This window comes from Pieris napi, chromosome 12, assembly GCF_905475465.1.
Source record: "Pieris napi chromosome 12, ilPieNapi1.2, whole genome shotgun sequence".
NCBI lineage: Eukaryota > Metazoa > Arthropoda > Insecta > Lepidoptera > Pieridae > Pieris > Pieris napi.
This window is the reverse complement of record NC_062245.1, coordinates 11524678-11545407: the sequence shown is the minus strand read 5'-3', so window position 1 is coordinate 11545407 and position 20730 is coordinate 11524678. Positions and strand designations below refer to the sequence as shown.

General features: G+C 33.6%; 1 protein-coding gene across 10 annotated transcripts in view; it reads left to right on the top strand.

Moving 5' to 3' along the window:
- Window positions 1-20730, top strand: part of LOC125054611 (restin homolog) — a 54469-nt gene that overhangs the window by 14518 nt on the left and 19221 nt on the right. For 3 of the 10 annotated variants that reach the window (XM_047656613.1, XM_047656612.1, XM_047656611.1), the window contains exon 1: window positions 5733-5874. The exons of 6 other annotated variants lie outside the window; for them this stretch is intronic. In XM_047656613.1, the coding sequence (XP_047512569.1) occupies window positions 5844-5874 (31 nt within the window). In that variant the 5' untranslated portion in view covers window positions 5733-5843. Of the gene's footprint in view, window positions 1-5732; window positions 5875-20730 lie in introns of those variants that run through there. One more of the 10 variants, XM_047656616.1, reaches the window with a different exon arrangement.

Below are 20730 nucleotides of genomic sequence, written 5' to 3'. Positions count from 1 at the left end.
TTCTGGGTGCTATTTCTCATAATACTATATTTTAAATAAAAGTTGATAAAACTGTGTTGGATATTTACACTTTAGTACACATTCAAGAATTAAAATACATACACTATCATTACAGTACTAAGCCAATGCGATAATGTCGAGATTAAAAATAAAATATATCATTACATACATAAGATACACAATATCGCTACTGTGAACTCACTCTGCGAACATATAAAAACTGGTCTTCTAAGCATATAAGTGAAGTATAAATCCAAAGCCCTCGTTGAACGTAAATTAATCAATAAAGCTTTTTATAAATTTGACGAATATTTAAATGACCATAATCCTTGGGATTGTTTTGCTCCAGTTCAAAGAATTTGTATGACACAAAACTTAGCGATTAAAAGAGTGGCGAAAAGTTTCTTGCCGGCCTTTTCTTCTACGCCCTTGACTTGTGAACTGATAGCCAATGTAAATTTACAATTAATTTAACTTCTTTTTTGACGTATACTTGTTTACCTATTTGAATAAAGTTATTTTGTGTTTGAGTTTGACACAAAAACCGATTGAATTATCTGATTTTTAGTAATTATTGGCTTGTTAAGTTTTTGCTAGGTATTTCCTCTGAGCCCTTTTTGGTTCTGGATTTGTGTTAAATACGTGCTTTCCGGTTGAGTCAAGGATTGTTTGGTCCGCCGGTCATCGAACTATACCTGTACTATGTCAATATTTACTAGCCCTTACCCGCGACTTCGTTCACTTGAATATTACGTGCAAGAAGTGCATAACCAAATCAACAAAAATAATATAGCTTTTTCCATTAACAGAAGTAAGAATATAACTGTCACTTGCTTATAAAGTTTTTGTGAGAAAATAAATAAATAAATGAAGTCTAGATATTTTATAAATCTTTGTCGGCTCTTTTAAGAGGAAAGAAAATAGTTTAAAAGAAACTACGCACTGGTTTATTAAAAATGTATGCAAAAATTTCATTTGAAAAGTTATTTTTCTATTTAAATAACTTAGTTCAAGCTTCGTATAGAACAGTTACTGAGCTTTGCACTTTCACTTTTAATAGACAATGCTGACGTTTTTGTTAACATGCTTTCTTATTTACACAACACGCCTAGACGAAGGTAACATTTGTCTATGTCGACTAACCCCTTTTTTCTTTTAACTGAACACACTTTCATCTCTTTCTGTCAAATTGTGTTTACACGGTGATGAAAAGAGACTGTGGTCTGTAGTCAAAACGGTGGAATTGGACTGTGAATTTTTTGGGACTAGTACTCCATAACGCTTTCAATACCAAGTTTTATACACATTAAACACTTAGACATAACTTTTTTTACTACCGACACACACACACACAGAGAAACACGAAATAATAATACCCAAAAAAATTTAAAAAGAAAGAAAAACGAAGTTTTTTTTTAAGAACAAGGTGCGTTTTCAGATGTACACACGCATGACACACTTAAAAGGGTTGTAACTGGCCCTGGCTCAGCATTATGCTGACGAGCAGACTGTTCCACAGCGCTGGTCATTTATAAATTATTCATTACTCTAATATTTAATACTGTCAAATATTAAAAAACCCTAATGTAACCAAGAAGTTTTAATAATAATTGTTACATATGTAGCAATATTTATTGCATTATTATTAATTTCTTAAAATTATATTTCTGACGGTATAATATTGCGGAATCTTGTAGCGTCAGCGGCTATGCACTTAACACTTTCCATTGTAAACAGATGTGCTTGTGAAATACCTGAGTACTAAGAAAATTATTTGTTTTGTACTCTCTGCATTTCTTTTGTTATGCTAAAATTCGTATAAGTATTAACCGAAGTGGGTAGTTTCTAATTGTATAAAATGTGATGAATTTTAATGAAAATTTCCCCAAAAGTTTTCCTAAGGGTCTCAACAGAATTTTCAAAATCCCTTTGCTAAAACCAATTTGGGATTTCAGGAACCTCTCACTCGTATTTTGACGGATACAACAGAATGAACGGTAGTGATCCAGCGCATGATATTTCGTGGTGGGTTGATCAATTAAAAAAAGCGTTGTATAAATAAAATAAATAAAGTTAAGTATGTTTTTTTTTGATATGTTGTCGACCGTAATTGACAGATATTTTAGAAAATTAGAAACTTAAACTGTAGAAAATTTCATTATATGTGATGTGTTTTAATAAATTCATAACATGCACTTACTATTATTTCATATTATTACTTGACCGCGTGTGTCAAACAGAAGGATCACATTCCTGTCTATTAACGAAAGATCACGAACAGTAGCTCAGACCTAAAAAAGTAGAGCCGCTGGTATTTTTTTTATTAGTTTTGCACGGTTCCTGTGGCATCGGGGTGCTTTAAATAATAGAGCATTTTATGTTTACTCTATATTAACCACTCGCGTACAACAATAGAATATAAGCGAAATAATGAAATGTTAATTGCTGTGTAACGAATTCAAACTCGAAATAACTTTATTCATATAGGTAAACAAGTACACTTATGAACGTCAACAGAAAATATTATAAATTGATTCTAAATTTACATTTACTACCAGTTCGCAAGTCAAGGGCGTAGAGCGGGCAAGAAGAACCGACAAGAAACTCTGCAATCAGTGCAAGTAACAGTTGAAGAGAGTTCCTACGTCTGGCTATACTCTCGGGGCGTAACTCCCGTGATTGCTATGAAACGAATGAATACAAGTGTATATAAATATAAAATATACTATTTCCCTTGGCATGATACATGATTATACATGAAAAATGACTTTATTATGCATCTACGTTTATAGATCCATTAAGTTATTGCGTTTCTTGTCATTTAATCGGATGATAAATGACGATCTGTTACATAATATTTTTCAAATCGTTATACTCAATAGAATGAATGCGCACTACTCGTAATAGCGAAAGTTTTAAATTGACCTGAACAATCCTCAATCAATTTGTCTCCAAATGCGGGCAGCACTAATGAGCTCACAGTACTTAGAGTTGTATATTAAATTATCTTGTTGATTTAGATCGATGCATGCAGTATTAATGCAATATACTCAATTCAACATATGGAAAGCCCCATCCAGCTTTAATAAGACTTTATTTTGGGAAATTCATTGTGCATACCCACTAAAACCCCAAGGTTTGTAACACCAATCGCCTTAGGTGGGATGCGGTAACAGCAGAGCCTTATCTGCTTCCCGATATAAAAGAAATTGGCCCAACTGAATGCTAAGCTATGATTGTCATGCCTTCAATATTTACACATGAGGATATCTCCATAGATGTCGCCCGGGCATGGCGGGAGCCAAGCTTTTTAAGGAAATAAAGTCCCTTATTAGGAAATAAGAGATTTGACATTCCCCTGCTGCCTTCTCGGACACGGATCTGTCTGATCGCGTGCCTGATAGGCTACTGTGTAGGGGTAAAAGTTGATGTCAATCCAGGCCGTTTAAATCAAACTAATTTCAGAATTTTTTGGGGCAATCTATTGTTATTGAAAGAATTTCTAGAAGTCACTTTATAAACTGAATTAATGACTGAAAGCAACTAGTTTCTTAATGACTTTATAGTAAATTAACAAGGAATTCTAATGAAAGAATTAGTTCGAAAAAAATACTTCTACGTCGAAAATACGTCTTATTTTATTAGCTCAAGCTAACACCCTTTTATAACGTACAAAAATACCCCAAGATTTTTTTTTTCACCTCGATGTCCTTCCACAACTGAACGGATTGTTCTTGCTGTGCACCACCTCTATTTGGTGGTGTTCGTCGATTTCCAAGCCTTCTTAGGAACCTCCAACGAAAGAGCGTACTAATCGTTAGATCGGCAAGCCGCGAGCTTTATGTGAGTGTCCATGGATAGTGATATCACCTAACATCAGGTGAGCCTCCTGCCCTTTTATCTCCTTGTTCTATAAAAAAGGCATATTGTTTTTTTACACTTATGAGTGTACAAATGTTATATAATGAATCAATATTCTTTGAATGTTGCTGTCACTAAGGTACCTAATAGACGCAACCCTTTTCCACAGTTGCAAAAAAATTGCTCATCAGCAAACATATATATTATATAGTGTATTATCACTTAATTTCTACAGTACAGTATTATACTATTATACTGTTTTGGAGGAAAATCTAGCCATGATTTATATCTTGCTCTAGGTATATCTATTGACGCAATCTTCATTGTTGCAACTATCTTTTGACCTCCCATGCCTATTATTCTACAGTTATTTGAAACTAAATGGCACTGATTTTAATGTGTAGCTAGCACGCCATTCGCTGGTTTTCTTAGACGAGTAAGCAAATTAAAAGTTTGATTAAATTTTCTGTCTTATAGTAGATTTAATACATGACATATATGTTTATATATTAATTCCACAGCAGTGTAATAAGTCGATTTTCAGGCGTAAGGTATGCCTGTTTTCCTTCATCGTTCGAGAGAGGATTTAATACAAAGGCACGATCCTGCTCACATGGATATATCTTTTCTTAATAAATGAACCAGCTCATAAAGATTTCAATTCGCACCAGTCCCTGGGATCGATCTCCAGATAACTTTAGCGTTAAAACAAAAGGATATTATTTTTCCCGTTTGAACAACATTTTTCAGCCCTGCGATTCTGTAACTCACTTTTCGAACTCACACAGCGGTTTTCGCATCGGCGGTCGCTCTCAAATCAGTGGTGAAGTAGTCATTTTATGATTTGGCATTCTGATAAACAATAAACTACAAGCTCCCACCTTTTCACCTTGTGAGTTCGAAAAGTGAGTTACAGAATCGCAGGGCTGCTCTCAAGCAGAGAAAAATGTTTAAAAAGACAGTTGCTCTAAGCGTGATTAATAAAGATTTATATTGGTTGAAATAATTTTACAAATATCTTAAGTATTTTTAATGTTTATCTGTTATATCTAATTAATCTTATTATACTTTGCTCTGTGTATAGACTATAGAAGTTAATATCACAGATTAAACTCTAACGATTATTTGTTTAATGATACCCGTGGCCAATCCTATTTAAGACCATAGATAACAAATTTAACGGGTATCAATCAGTTAGTTACTTTGAGAGGTAATAGGAAATGTTGTAAGTAATTTATTTTGTCGTATTTCGTTTTTACATTGTGAAGGTTATTTTTTATTGGCGCCAGTCGTAATAAATATTCGCGTATTGGATATCGTGAACAGTGAAAGGAATATCAAAGGTGAACTTAAGTATGTGCGGAATGGCTTTATCGTTGACCTAAGATATTGTTATCGTATAGACATTTTGAATGTATTTATAGCGCATAGACTTTATATCTAATTGGTGAAATGATAAGGGAATATAATCTACTTTATATGCCACACACGCAACAATTTAAAATTAAATTCATTATTACGAGGGACTGCAACTCCATTTGTCTTTAATTCCAAATTTAAAATCTACGAGACATCAGTCGTAATTTCTACGAGTCGTAGATTTATAAGGGGACTGCAATTCTATTTGTCTTTGATTCCAAATTTAAAATCTACGAAACATCAGTCGTAATTGCTACGTAGTACCTAATCGAATTGTAATTTTATAAGCAGGCTTGTATATATAATATTTGTCGCGTAGTTAATTGGTATTTGAGATTTCAATTTACTTTATGTAAGTGTTAAAATCGATTTCTAAGGATCTTGAAACAAAAGGCTCAAGTGAATTCCCTCAAAGCCTGGCTGTAATGCAGAAGGCTAGGTATCGGGACGCGAGCCGCGCGGGCGTACTATCGCGTTTGTACTTTGTCAGTGTATAATCAGCGAGCGGAGGAATAGCACGCGTCTCAAGGATAGAAATAAACAAATTGTTATTGGAATATATAATGCCGGTTGAAACGAAAATTAGCTTTTCCGGTAAGTTACTAAAATTCAAATATTTTATTTTATTTTTGTGGTGACATTGTTTTTAAATTTAAATATTTTTTCATGTGTTTAAACTTATATTTTTAAGTTTTTATGGATAAAGTAGTTGATTATGACATCCTTTGAGAGTTCATTTATGTCTTATTAGCAATGTTTAGTCTAGTTAGTCCGCTAATTAATATACAAGAGTCCTATGTTATGAAACACAGGATAATTTAACGTAACCGCTTAATTAACTGCGTTAGTAACTCAGTTAACCGACTTTAACGAGTTAACGTTAAATTTTGTTTAAAAAAAAAATTAAACATGAAAAGTTAACAGAAATTGTTTGGGCAGTGGTAGCTTGTAACATCCGGGATTGTATTTTCGCACTCCGCCTATAAACCCATTGATTTTTTACTTCTTAGTGCGCAATTAGCCTATAGTAAAGGAAGACATCGTGAGGTAGCCGGCATGTCTTGCTCCTAAAAATCGATGCTCGGCAGAGACTGAATATTTGCGTATATAAATGCCTTAAAATAGAACCTTTTACAAGGTTATATACGAGAACTTCGATATCATATGTCATTTAGCTAAACCTACACAATCGTGTTGATAATTTACACTTAATTAACACGAATAATTTAATGTTTATATCAAACAATTCGTTTATAATAGTTTAGTTTTTGATGAAGTTTTTTCACACATTTTAGAGATTAAGAATTGCCTAATAATTATTTTTATTACCAGAATTTAAATTTAAAAATTAAAAGACACAGATTTAAGACAGATGTTTTGATGTAGAGAGCAGTGTTGAGGTCTGAGGTCGTAGGCTCGATTCCCGTGCACAAATAGACATTCTTTCTATGTGCGCATTTAACATTCGCTTGAACTGTGAAGGAAAACATCGTGAGGAAACCGGCTTGCCTTAGACCCAAAAAAGTCGAGTGTGTCAGGCAAAGCAGGCTGATCACCTACTTGCCTATTAGATTGACAAATGATCATGGAACAGATACAGATATCTGAGGCCCAGACCTTAAAAGCTTGTAGAGACACTTTATTTTTTATTTAATGGTAATAAATATTATATACAAGTATTTTTAACATATTCGATAGTATTGCCGACTTTTAAGGCTCTAGAATTGAGTGATGTCATGTTAATTTCCGCATAGTTTGTTATATTTTGGTTTATACAGTTGTAAATTGTGTTTTAGTCGTGACACAAATGAGCTCACGTTTCTCGAACATTATGCAACTCTTGTGTTAATTTATGAAGATCTGGTACAGTGGTTCGATTGGGTTATTGGGTCGCATTCGATTTTCGGAAAAATCTTTTTTTTTGATTTGAGATCTTGACGTATTATAATTTTTGTATTATGTTTGAAGACCCGTAACTTTCCGTAGAAACGTGGATTAAAGGTTCTATGTCTGTTACCATGGTTACGGTGGTTTCTATTTAAATTCATAGTCAAAGGCAAAATCGTTTATTCAGTTAGGTGACACAATACACTTATAAACGTCAATAAAGAAATACATATTAAGTATTAAATACTTGTAATTTTATATTTACTGCCAGTTCTCAAATCAAGGGCGTAGAATGGACGAGAAGAACTGGCATTAAACTCTCCACCACTCTTTTAATCGCCAAGTATAACAATTGCCGACCACGATATGCTCGTTTTATATTAAGATGTTCGCGAATCGACTGTCTTAGTAATAATCATATATGAAAAACGCTATTTTTAAATTAATTACTCAGTAACCTTTACATAATCTTTAAGTTAAGCAAATGCCCTAAATCCTAAAGGCCTGAGCTCAAAGGCTTTCAAGTTCACTTTGAAACGCAAGTGTAAAAATCTTGATTACGCTGTGAACTTGACTTCAAAGGGTCGTAGGTTGTTTTAACTTCATTGCCATTGCTAAGCACTTATTAACTGTAATATTTAAAATGATAGCAGTCTGGCACAAGTAATTAGATAGGTAGATACTTAGAGGCTTATATCTATCTAATATATAAAATTCTCGTGTCGCGGTGTTTGTAGTTAAACTCCTCCGAAACGGCTTGACCGATTCTCATGAAATTTTGTGTGCATATTGGGTATGTCTGAGAATTGGACATCTTTTTTTCATCCCCCTAAATGTTAAGGGTAGTCCACCCCTAAATTATTATTTTTTAATTTCAAGATATTTTTTTATGATACAGCATTAAAAATACTTACAACCCCTAATTTTCACCCCTCTACGATCAACCCCTATTTTTTATTATAGATGATATACACGGCAAAACGACATTTGCCGGATCAGCTAGTATGTTATGTTAGTTTGTGTACGCTTCAAAAACTCAAAAAGTTCTGTACCGATCGAGCTGAAATTTTAGCATAAGGATTGTTTTTATCAAATTTTAGTTACTATATGGTATACATTAATTAATATGTTTATATGTATCAATTAATGTAGGAAAATATTAAGAACATTACAGAAAACTGTTAAATAATGTTCTTTAAGGTTGTGATTTTTCTTTAATTAACATATCTACATGGTATAAAACGAATTTGGGAATGGTTTGATTAAAACTTATAAATTAAGTAACGGATTCTAATGTGCAATATACAACGAAAATATTCTGTACGATTAGGGTGACATTCAGAGAGTTTGGAGTGTGACTCCTGTCAAAAACGTGTTGGATTTTGACAAACGTAAGTTCTAGTCTTTCTGTTTTTTTAGATAGAATAGGGGGCAAGAGCCACACCCGATGTTATGTGACATCAGCTCATAGACACTCATTTCCAGAGGGCTCGAAAGTGTGTTGCCGGCTTTTGTGTATATTTTAATTGTTATCATGTATTCAAAGTCACGTATATGACCTTCGCAATTTACCATTGTTTTACCGTGTGTTTTATAGTCTGTCGTTTGTTAGAATATCGTAATAAATCATGAGATTCATTCTTAGATTGTGACATAAATAACATAGATGCAAGTTTTGTTTATTTTATATATAGGTAAAAAGGATGTCAATATATTATTTAGAAATTATTTTTTTTATATAAATTTGTTCACGAAAAGTTTTTAGGAACGATCAAAATGTTACTATTTTTTTTTGTTTATATATTATTTTGACATGCGAACTAATTTCGGGCTAAGTAGAAGACTTTCTGAATCTCTGCAGTTTTATTTTCTACCAAATCTTAGTTTTGCAGTACATAAAAATAGATAAAGGCCTATCTATTTTTTAAATTTATAGCTACAAAACATTAATAATAATAATTAAGCCCCCTTCAACTGGCTCCATCGCTCCATATTGAGCATTTTTCTCCCAATCTTCTCCACCAACTTCTTTTATCTCGTTCTCCGTGCAAGAGGAAGACCTCTCTTTCGTTTCCCTGTTTGTCATTGTTCCTGCGAGCGGTGTGGCCCGTCAATTTCCTTGTCACTTAAGTTTTCTACAATGGGACTATACATAAGAACATTATGCATAGGAATACAATTTGTTTTTCCCTGCCATAAGTCTGGAAACCTCAAGAAAATCATCCAAGACGTTTAAACGTATCAATTAACGAATTAAAGGTAATTTAATCGATCTATCGAAACCCAATGTCGTATTAATATGACCTAACAAAGGTTTATCCTTAGGAGATTCGCAATTCGCATCCAAATTGATCAATTACGCTGTCGGCAAACCGTGGCAAAGAGCAGGTGTAGTCGTTACGTGACTGTTTTACGTGATACGAAGTACTCATTAAGTGACGTTGAGTATCAGATACACGTAGGCTACAGTAGTTAATGCCGAGAGAAACCACATTGTATATTTACATAGATGAGAGTGAGCTTGTACTCTGAATGTTTAAATGACCCGAGAGTCATTTAGGTAACTAGGTACACTTATGAACGTCAACAGAAGAGATGTTAAATTGATTATAAATTTACATTTACTACCAGTTCGCAAGTCAAGAGCGGGCAAGAGGATCTGGCAAGACTTCGCCACTCTTTTTAATCGCCAAGTTTTGAGTCATACAAATTGTTTGTACAAAGCATAATTATTTCAACTAAAGCAAATCAATCCCAAGGTTTAATGTACGTTTAACGGGAGTTTTGAATTTATTCAGTGATAATTCTCTAATTTTGCTTGGGAGTACATGAAACATATACAACGGCAAAAAGTCTACGTTATGCAGCAGTAAGTGGCTTGAAAAGCACTTTGTATGTGTAATGAACGACGAGGTGATATGGAATTTCGCATTCTGCATACATCAAGCTTTTTAGAGGTGAATTGCATTGCCGTTCAAATGACCACGGAACGTCGTTGGATATGAAAAGTTGTTTAGCTGTATTGAAGATGCGTATGAAACGGCTTTAGGGAAAACGTAACAGCACGTCAATCACATCTGGCACAGAAGGTTAGTCACGTAAAGAATAACACAAAATCTGAGGCAAAGAGCCTTGTCATAAAGACTTGTAACTAGACTCTTAACATTCAGAATGTATTCAGAATGTTTCTAGTTAAGAGCTCTGTTATCTCGGACAGTGAGATGTCTTATAATCTTATTTAAACTACGAAATAATTGTGTAATTAAAATCTTTCTAGTAGTTATAGCGCTATAGGAAGAGCGTACAAATTCTTAAATGGCCGGCAACGCACTCTCGAGCACTCTGGCATTGAGTGTCCATGGGCGGCGGTATCACTTAACATCAGGTGCCTCCTACCCGTTTGCCCCCTGTTCTATAAAAAAACATTTAAAAATGGTTTAAAATGAATGTATTTATAGCGTATAAGAAGTTTATGCTTATAGATTTACATTTACGTACAGTTCAAGCTACTGCGCATTATGGAGATTGTATTATGGTTCTTGTCATATTTTAGTGGGCTATACGAAGGGCTCCTTGTGTTCAGATAAGTGTTGTATTTTAGTCACAGTTAATTTTGATTTAAATAAAAACAATATAAATAAATCAGTGGCGCTACAACCTTTATAGGTCTGGGCCTCAGATTTCTGTATCTGTTTCTTGATATTTTGTCAATCTAATAGGCAAGTAGGTGATCAGCCTGTGCCTGACACACGCCGTCGACTTTTTGGGTCTAAGGCAAGCCGGTTTCCTCACGATGTTTTTCTACACCGTTCGAGCGAATGTTCAATGCGCACATAGAAAGAAAGTATATTTTGTTAACAGCCGGGGATCGAACCTACGACCTTAGGGATAAGAGTCGCACGAAGCTACTAGGCCAACACTGTTCTGCTCTCTCAACACGTTGATTTAAATACTTAATTAAATGCACTCATGATATAAATGAAAGTAACAAATAAAATACCTTTAATTTATTTGCGATATTCGTTAATTGAGGCGCCAACGGATTAAATACAACCAGTTTCTTAGTGACATTAATGTTATTTTATTTGCCACGTAAAATTGTTTTGAATGCCTTGAAGGTCATTTTTTGTTCGTTTTGAAGACATTGTATAAAATACCATGTTAATTGGGCAATGTTTGACATTTTGTCATAATATTATGATTTGAATACTCCGGTGGCTTGGTCTCCTAAATTAGAGATCTCTGATCAGCCGGTACCAAGCGGCCGGTTGGAGTCGCTGAAAGAGGCCGTGGATTTTGAAGTGAAACTTCTTTAGGTGTGGGTAAAGTTTTTACGGAACATCACGAAGATGTGCAGCGTTTTTGTCGAAGAAGGGAGAGAGCGATTGATGCAGATTGAGAGCGAGTGAGAAGGGCGAAGTACCGTATAGTAATTCTATTTTTAAAATTAAAGTTTCATAAAGATAATTTATGAAATATTAGCATTTTATATTTTATGCAAAATAACCATATGTTTTTCTTTTTACCAATACCACGTGTTTTTATTATCGAAGAAATAAATTAAAAAATTAAATTCATTGAATTCCTAACATATTTTCCTTTTTATCTCCCTTTAAGTCTCGGAAATCTAAAGTTTTAGATTTGTATAAATATGAAGAAGACTTAAAAATTAGTTTGCTAAAGAAGTTTCACTTCTGACATGTGTACTTTGTACGCACGCACTTTTTATATATATCTTCGTTACCTAAAACTACAAAGTTTGCATATGAAATGTTGGTTTAAGATTGTAATATGTTATTTGCGAGTTAAACAAAGGAACAGTCTCTGTTTAATATTTTTATGCATTACTTGTTTATACAGAAAGTTCAAGGATTTCTCGGAAAACTTAGCCCATAATTCATATTTAGGCTGTATTTAAAACTTTGGAATTCTTCCAAGACAACCATGACATATATAGATATAGAGGATTTATTAATGTCCGCCCCGTCGCCGTCCTGTCTAGACTATTGAAAATTCCCTTTGACCGGCCAACTTGTATCGTATTTCCGTGGATCAATTGCATTGTCTGCTAAATATATGGTTGTATGTATAATTGACTTAATACAGTGCTGTGTCACCATCAATTACGCTGTCAATCGTCTAGTAAATGGTAGTAAATTCTAGTGTTTCAAGACTCCTTGTGATAGACTAGAGTATCTTTTCTCAACCATTTTATGTCGTCGAAATAGCCAAAAAGTTAAGTCAAAGTCAAAAATTATTTATTCATATAGGTAACACAATGTACGTACTTATGAACGTCAAAAAGAATACATTAAATGCTTCTAATTTTACATTTACTGCCAGTTCTCAAATCAAGAGCGTAGAACGGAAGAGATGAACTGGCAATAAACTCTCCGCCATTCTTATTGAATCGCCAAGTTTTTTGTTTTACACGATGTTTGTAAGGTGCTGCAACCATTACAACTTTATTAGCTATAGGTATATATGTTCTAAGGTTTTCTATTATTATTTGATAAAGCCTTCGGCGTGGAGGCGTTAACAACTTAAGTGTTAAGCCACATGTTTACCTTAACATAAATTAATAACTGTTTGTATCAGTGACAACCCGCCTCCTCTATTATCTATAAACACAGAGCAAATCCAGCTTCATATAATCTGTATGTACAAAGAAATTTGTACGGTAACAGGTTCCATTTCTTGTATCATATTTCTTGCATCAGTTTCCCTTATCAGGTGTCATACTCTCACTTCCATGTCAACACATGCTTAGCTATTCAGCAACTTCACAAAAAAAATGTATACCATATAATTAGAATTAGATGCAATGTGTCGGCCCCTGTTAGGTAAATACAAATTACTTGTGCCAGGGGAACCAGTACTATTGTAATAAATATGGTGAAAGGTACACTATGTGTGAGTGTGTAAAATAAAATCAGTGGCGCTACAACTTTTTTAGGTTTGGGCCTCAGATTTCTGTATCTGCTTAATGATCGTTAACCTTAAGAAAAACAAGGGTGGTACCTTGTAAACGACTCTACAAAAAAAATTACAAATAATACTTTCTCATTTTTGAAAACCAAACATTTTTTAAAGTATCGTTCAATCAGACTGACCGACATAAATACAAAAGCAAACATGTCATGTTTTCATCTAATTATAAAAACAATATCGAAATTATGTTATAAACTAAAGTTTTGTGTTGATCTGTGAATCAGACGCAAAAGTCTCATTGCCCATTGATTCAGTCAACTATGCGCAGGAATTTAAAGTCTTTGTTATTCAATAAAATCATATCTCTACAATGTTGATACAATATTTGATTAGATAAAGCAATCTTCATGAGTAATATTGCATTGAAATTAAATCGATTTCCGTCTCATTAAAACCTCTTTATAGAAGATACTTGGTTATGGGTATTATGGCGTCACTCGTCTTTATCTTTTGTTTACTAGCCTAAGCATATATAGCTGAAATATGTAGCAATATCTGAGTCATACTTGAAGTAGTTAAAAAATTTACTAGTAAAAATAACTGAGTACAAAGGCGGTAAGGAAAACACGTCTTATAATTGTATGTAACCGATAGATATGGTTACGAATTAGGGGATGGGATAGAAAACGGCGTAGATCTCTTCAACGGTTTATTTTATTATAAGCCGAAAATACGCACTGATTACCACACACAAAAAAACAGTCACTAGTAACTTAAACTACGTGCATTTCACACAGTACTTTATCACTTGTCTTCACTATGCGCACACTATTACAATTTTCTGTTATGTGATAGAGCCTCTCCTGAAACGGCCATAAATCACATTTCAGCTTACTAAAACATCTCTAACTGGTGGAAAAACCGAGAAACATTTCAGTCAACCCGTCTGCGTAACGATATATAGAAATACATTTAAGGTCTTCAATTAATGATTTTATATTGGTGTAACGATCAATATTATAAATATAGTTGCAATACTTTATGCAATAACTAGTAAAAGTTAAAATTTGTTTTTTTTATAGAACAGGGGGCAAAGTAGGCTCACTTGATGTTAAGTGATACCGCCCATGGAGACTCTCAATACCGGAGAGCTCGCGTATGCGTTGCCGATATTTTCTTGAAGCTTGAGCTTAAACTAAAAATAGTTAAAGAAAGCTATGTTTCCTATCTCATACCTAATCCGCTGATTTGCTGGTTTATTTTTTCTACTAGTAATTTTATTCTATTTTGTATTTATTTTTTTGTAAAATTTATGTTTACCAAAATTGTCATATATTTTTAGAAAAGAAAGCTTGTTTATATACTGTAGATATAGCATTATATGGTAAACTTTAATAAATAAATTGATATTTTACCTATTCAATTGGAGCACTTTATGAGGTAGATAGCACGTTTTATTTTAATGAGTATCGATTTTTCACAAAGCTCAAGGCTTTAGTTCAGTTCTAGATCCGTTTAATTCATTTATCACGGCCTTTGATCGCAATCTAAACGGCATTTGCAAGCGTGAGAATAAGACAATGACGACTTGAAATGCACTTGCAAATACTATTTCTTAGTAATATTCTTATAGCATAATGAAGTTCTTTATTTGAATTACTTCGAGGTAACATTCTTTTTACAAGTGTATTACAGGTGTTTATAATATCATAATTGTTAAGAATACATTTTTGAAAAAAGAATCAATGCGTAGCTTTTTATTTTGATTGGTCAACTTCGCAGACCTATCACGTCGTTTCGTTACACGTTCTGTCACCTAATCTCCTAACAGTATGTGTCCGAGGGATCCATGTTGTAACCGACACTTGGCTTTGGGCGATCTATTTATCTAGTTGAACACTCTTTCGATGAGTTTTAAAGCCTGTTACTATATTCAAACGAAACAATATTATAATTTGACTACAATCTATAAAGTATGGATTGTGTATTACACAAAGTTTGTATATTCATATTTTATTTTAATGTTATATCCATAAATCACATATTATTGTTTATATCGTACCTGTTAGAAGGGCGTGCCCGTTCCTTTAGAAGCGGGGACATTTCAAACACGCACTTCTCGAGGTTTTGTGATCGTTATTAGATACATAATATTTATATGTCTATAAATACCGTAGAGTTGGAAAGAGTTCCGAGTAGATGTTCGGATTAATACCTGCAGCTGAGTTTCATCATCGGACGTCGAGGCTGAATAGGAAATTCCACCCGTATCACCTCGACGTCCGTCGTTCCACAACTGAGCGTTCGTTTTTTACGACAGTTTTTGCGACGCACCACCACTATGTAGACTTAGGCACCTTCAAGAAAAGAGCGTACCATTTCTTAAAAAGCACTTGAGAGCCTTCTGACAATGATGTCTACACTTAACATCAGGTGTTCCTCCAGTCCCTTTGCTCCTGGTTCTATAAGAAAAACAGAGTTTTCACGAAAGTTTGGATGTTCGTAGCTTTTAATATTTAATGTGATATCAAAAAATTACATATTGTCTAGATTGAACTGTCAGAAGGGCGTGCCCTTTCCTTTAGAAGGCTTATGCGGGGACATTTCAAACACGCACTTCGCACTTCTATTAGTATCTATTAAATGCATAATATTTATAAATCGTTTCAAGTGACACACAAGTGACGATGTAATTAGCATTCCGCTCGACGTGGACAATTATTTATATTACGATCGCAGGGCGCATACGTGAGCTATTCGCGATGATAGTTCCAAAACGGGCATGCCGATTATAACCGCATAATTCATATGTTAATGTTATTAGCCTATACATATTTATGTGAAAGTTTTAAGGATTATATATGTAAATAGATTAACACAACCGCAGATGAATAAGGTTGAAAGTCGACTGAATTTTCCATTAATATTGTATTCGTTTCGTTTAAATATTTTTAAGGATATACTCGAATTTATTACATTATTTACATATCGCGACGTTTCGAGTGGTTTTTACCGCGATTGCTGAATTCACAAAGCGTTGACTCCCGTGATATTTTTTTACATAAAACATATTATGTTAATCATTATTATATGAGATTATGTATATTATCCCCTCAGTACAATTTGTAGTTGTGATAACAGAGTTGGTTAGATTATTGGGATTGCAATGAGCTATATAAAAATATTACCATAATATATATTATATTTACTAAGTATTAGGTATATATTGCAACAGTACTGTTGTTCTAGTGGCTTTAGCGTGCGACTCTTATCCCTGGGTTCGATCACCGGTTGTTCACCAATGGACTTCCTATCTGCGCATTTAACATTCGCTCGTATGGTGATGGAAAACATCGTGAGGAAACCGGCTTGCCTTAGACCCAAAAAGTCGACGGCGTGTGTCAGGCACAGGAGGCTGATCACCTTAATGCCTATTAGATTGACAAATGATCATAAAACAGATACAGATATCTGAAACCTAAAAAGGTTGTAGCGCCACTGATTTATTTTTTAATAATATATATTAATACCACCACCAGTTAGAGCCACCGCGTGATAATAACTCGTATGTACATTGAAATAAATATAGCACAAAAAAGTAGTTTCATTTCGTTTGTAATTAATGTGTTTCCGTTTAGTTTCAATTATGGAGCGAACTTCATGTTTTCCGTACTCTTTTACAATTCTATTACGTTTCTTTCGATCTCTCTATATATCTCTTAGGATGATGCACAAGCCCAGTCGGGCTAGTCAAAAGTCTACTGAGTATAAAATTTGTACCTTTGAACCAAAGTTTCAAAGATTCAAGCGGGTTTTCTTTATCACCGATTTAGACTCCCGATTCCCCTAAATCTATTATATATACGTATGAGATAAAATGCGTGGGCATACACATTTATCGTAAGGCGAGAGAAAACAGGATTTCTACAATCAATAAAATACTTTCGCCTTTTTTGGATTGTTCAGATGTCGTTGGGTATGCGTCATGCATCTTAAGAAATATGCTTTGCTCATAATGTAGTCTTGATGGATATCAATTCGGTATATGAATTTTTATTGCTTTGATTGATGTAAAGAATCTACACCGCCTTGCACAATTCTTGTTGACTTTTTAATTTTGAATGTACTGTATAAATGTACATGATAACTTTTGACCTCTGTTTTACGAGAATAGCATACTGATTTTATGAGCTGAAAAGCATTTATTTATTCGTATCTATCAAAATATTTCGAAAAAAATGTGTTAAATCCGTTCAAGTAGGTACCTATTACGTAAGCACAATAGGGGCGAGGGAGGGATCTTTTATTTTCTTATTTGGTGATTACGTCAAAAGTAATTATTTACTTTTTTACACATATTACCCACACATTGTTTATACTTGAAAACGAAATGCATTTTCGTGGATTCCTACAAAAAATGAATACGTTTATGTACTATTATTTTTGAGAGCTTTGCTTACTTTTGCTGACAAAAGGTGGGGGGGGGGGGGGGGTAAAATAAAAACATTTCTGTTTTTATTTTAAATCGTCTAGTTTAGTTTAGTTCCTAGCTTTTTTTGTCATGCAAATTGTATTGAGGAAGTGTGTATATTACACTTAATTGAGAGCAGTCAAAGATCGCGGTAATGGTACTATGAGCCAATTCGGTCGAATGTGTTCCTATTTACGCTCAGGTCACCGGGTTTCTAGATGTTCTGATTTTGTCTACCTTCCTGTTAAATTTCCTCTTTAAAAATACGTTTGACATTGTATATGTAACAATACGATGCATTGATAATAAATAAGTATTTATTTGTTAGTCTTCTCCTAAATCTGCTTCATTCACACCTCGATATTTTTGTTTCATGAGTTTTTTTACGATGTCTTCCTTTACCAAACGAAAAGTTTTAATTTGCATATTTAAAATTTTTCTTTATACAAATGGGTTTTGTCCGATACACTTTATCGATTTTTGCTTCTAAGACATGTGGGATTTCTCAAAATGTTTTCCCATCGTACGAACAATTCGAACATCAGTGGAATAAGCTTGCGTGAAAAGACCAATTTTCCCCTCGTTAATTGAATCTAATTGATGTTTAGATAATTACCACAATTGCACTTACATGCACATTGACGAACTTTAATGATTGTCGAATGATCTTCAATACGAATTCGTGTTCTGGAGGCAAAACTGCGCTGAACAACTTAAAATCTGAATTATCTCCGAAAAAATTCTTAAAAAGCCGGCAACGCAATCGCGAGCCCTCTGGCACTGAGAGTGGCAATCACTTAACAGCAGGTGAGCCTCCTGCCCTTCTGTTCTATATAAAAAAAGCATTAGGTATTTATTCTAGTTTGTGGTAGTAAAAAGGATCTATTGAAATTAACATTCGTTAGTGCTACAAACTATTCGACAATAGACTCCACGTTTCTATCGAGAAGTTTACTTACGAATTGTTTTGGATAAAGAAACTCATCTACCTTGTATTTGGAATACACTAGGAAGTATATGTTGTCGGTAATTATGCTTAAAATGCATTTTTTCCTAACAATTCAATGGTAACTTGAACTTGACCAGACTCAAGGTCATATTTAAGCGTGGTGTCAAGTTTTCTTGTCAATATTGTGAGCAAATACTCGGTGTGGGCGTTACATCATCATCGCAAACATATTTGTTAGCAACAGGTGTATAGTTTACAATACCATATAAATACTTGCATATACTATACTTTTATATACATATATGTAATATCATTCTACACGATATATACATACGTTTTTAGTGGTTGAAGTTTAAAGTTATATAAAACTAGCGGACCCGAGAGACGTTGTCCCGATATTTCAAGCAGTATAGATAAATAACCTAGATACCGACTGCAGCGCCATGTGACGGGCTGATTTGTGAATCCAACCGTCCAGGGCGCCACCCAAACGCATACAAAAAAAATCATTCAAATCGGTCCAGGCGTTTAAGAGGTGTTCAGTGACATACATACGTACTGTATAATTTTTTTATATATTAAAAGTTTTTTTTTTAAAACTATCTTTGTTTTGTCTATGACATGTTTTCTTCTTTAGGTTACTTAAATTTACTTGAAAATGAGATTAAATTATTTTGTGCATACCATTATTTTTAACCAGCTTAAAAACGATGAATTAGGTTGTCAATTCGACGTGTAGTTTTTTGAACTGTTACCATGGTAACGAACGCACTTGTGTCATCGGGAAACGAATTCAGGATTCAAATACAACATACCAATGCTTTGTTCGTGTCATGATGTAGTTAGAACTGTTTAGTACTAGTTGTAGGGTTTTATGTAGCTAAATTGATAGTAACTAGAAAATTGTGGCATGCCCCGAATGAATTATGGGGCATTGATTAGCGTCCCCACTCCCCAGTGGCAAACAGGGAAGTCCAAAGTTTTAATGAAATAAATTAAAAATATATTTCGTATCGTGTTTATAACCAGTGTTATGCAATAGTAAGATATAGGATAATATTATTTTTGACCAACTTAAAAAACCCGATGGAGGTGGTCGATTCGACGTATATTTTTTTACTACTAAATTCCAGATAAGGCCAAGTTTATTTTAATAATAAAACAGTTAAAATAATAATAAAAGAACAACTTCTGAAGTGTATACTGTCAACAAACAAGTACAACTGTTGTTAAATGGAAGCACCTCGAGTCGTATGTTTCTATAGGAATTACTCCCAAATCTATATTGGAACCGATTAATTGAATTTGACTTAGAGAAAATGTTTACGTTTCGGCTTGTGTTTTTAAACCTCCTGTCAAACAACCTATCATTCTATATCCAATTAAATTAATGTGAAAGTATTGCAGATAATAAAGCAACAATCTAAATTTAATCATATTAATCTAATATTGTTTATTTTTTATAAAAGAAAATGGACGGATTCTATAAGATTATTTCATTGTGTTTGTTTTATAAATTAATCAATCTGAATGTACCAAATATCTTCGCAAATGAACGATGTATTATTATTATCGGTATATGGCGTCGACAAAGTGTAATTCTCCAGCCATGCTAAGGACAACCTTAATATGATGTGCAATTCATTCATACCAATGATTACGTGACAGTTACATATGAGACACGATGAATTGAGATCATTTTGTGGTTTCATATCCTTCGCCACGTGAATACTGACCTAAATTATGAGTGATCTTTTACATATAAAACGTGGTACGGAATTTATGTGAGGTTGTATTTTTTCATCAAAAACAGAAAATTTATAAAAATTATTCATAATCCCGCCCATGGACACAATGCCAGAAGGCACGCAAATGCGTTTTTAAAAATTAGTATGCTTTTTTGATAGATTTGTAGTGTTTGTAACGAATAAAAACGGGACTTATTTAAGAAACTCTTGCACCATTACAATACAACATTATCCCCGAGTAAAATATTATTTCAAGATTAAAAGCTATTATTTTTTTAAATAACAAATCATTTCTACGGAAAACGGAATTTGAACCATTAATAATCGATATTATTTGTACTATAATTTGATTCATACAGAATTATGTCTAAATTATTTATATATAATGCTTTATCTACAATAAATGTTGCAAGCTATTCATTCTAAAATATGTATGACAATTGTGGTGAACATAAATGTTACAA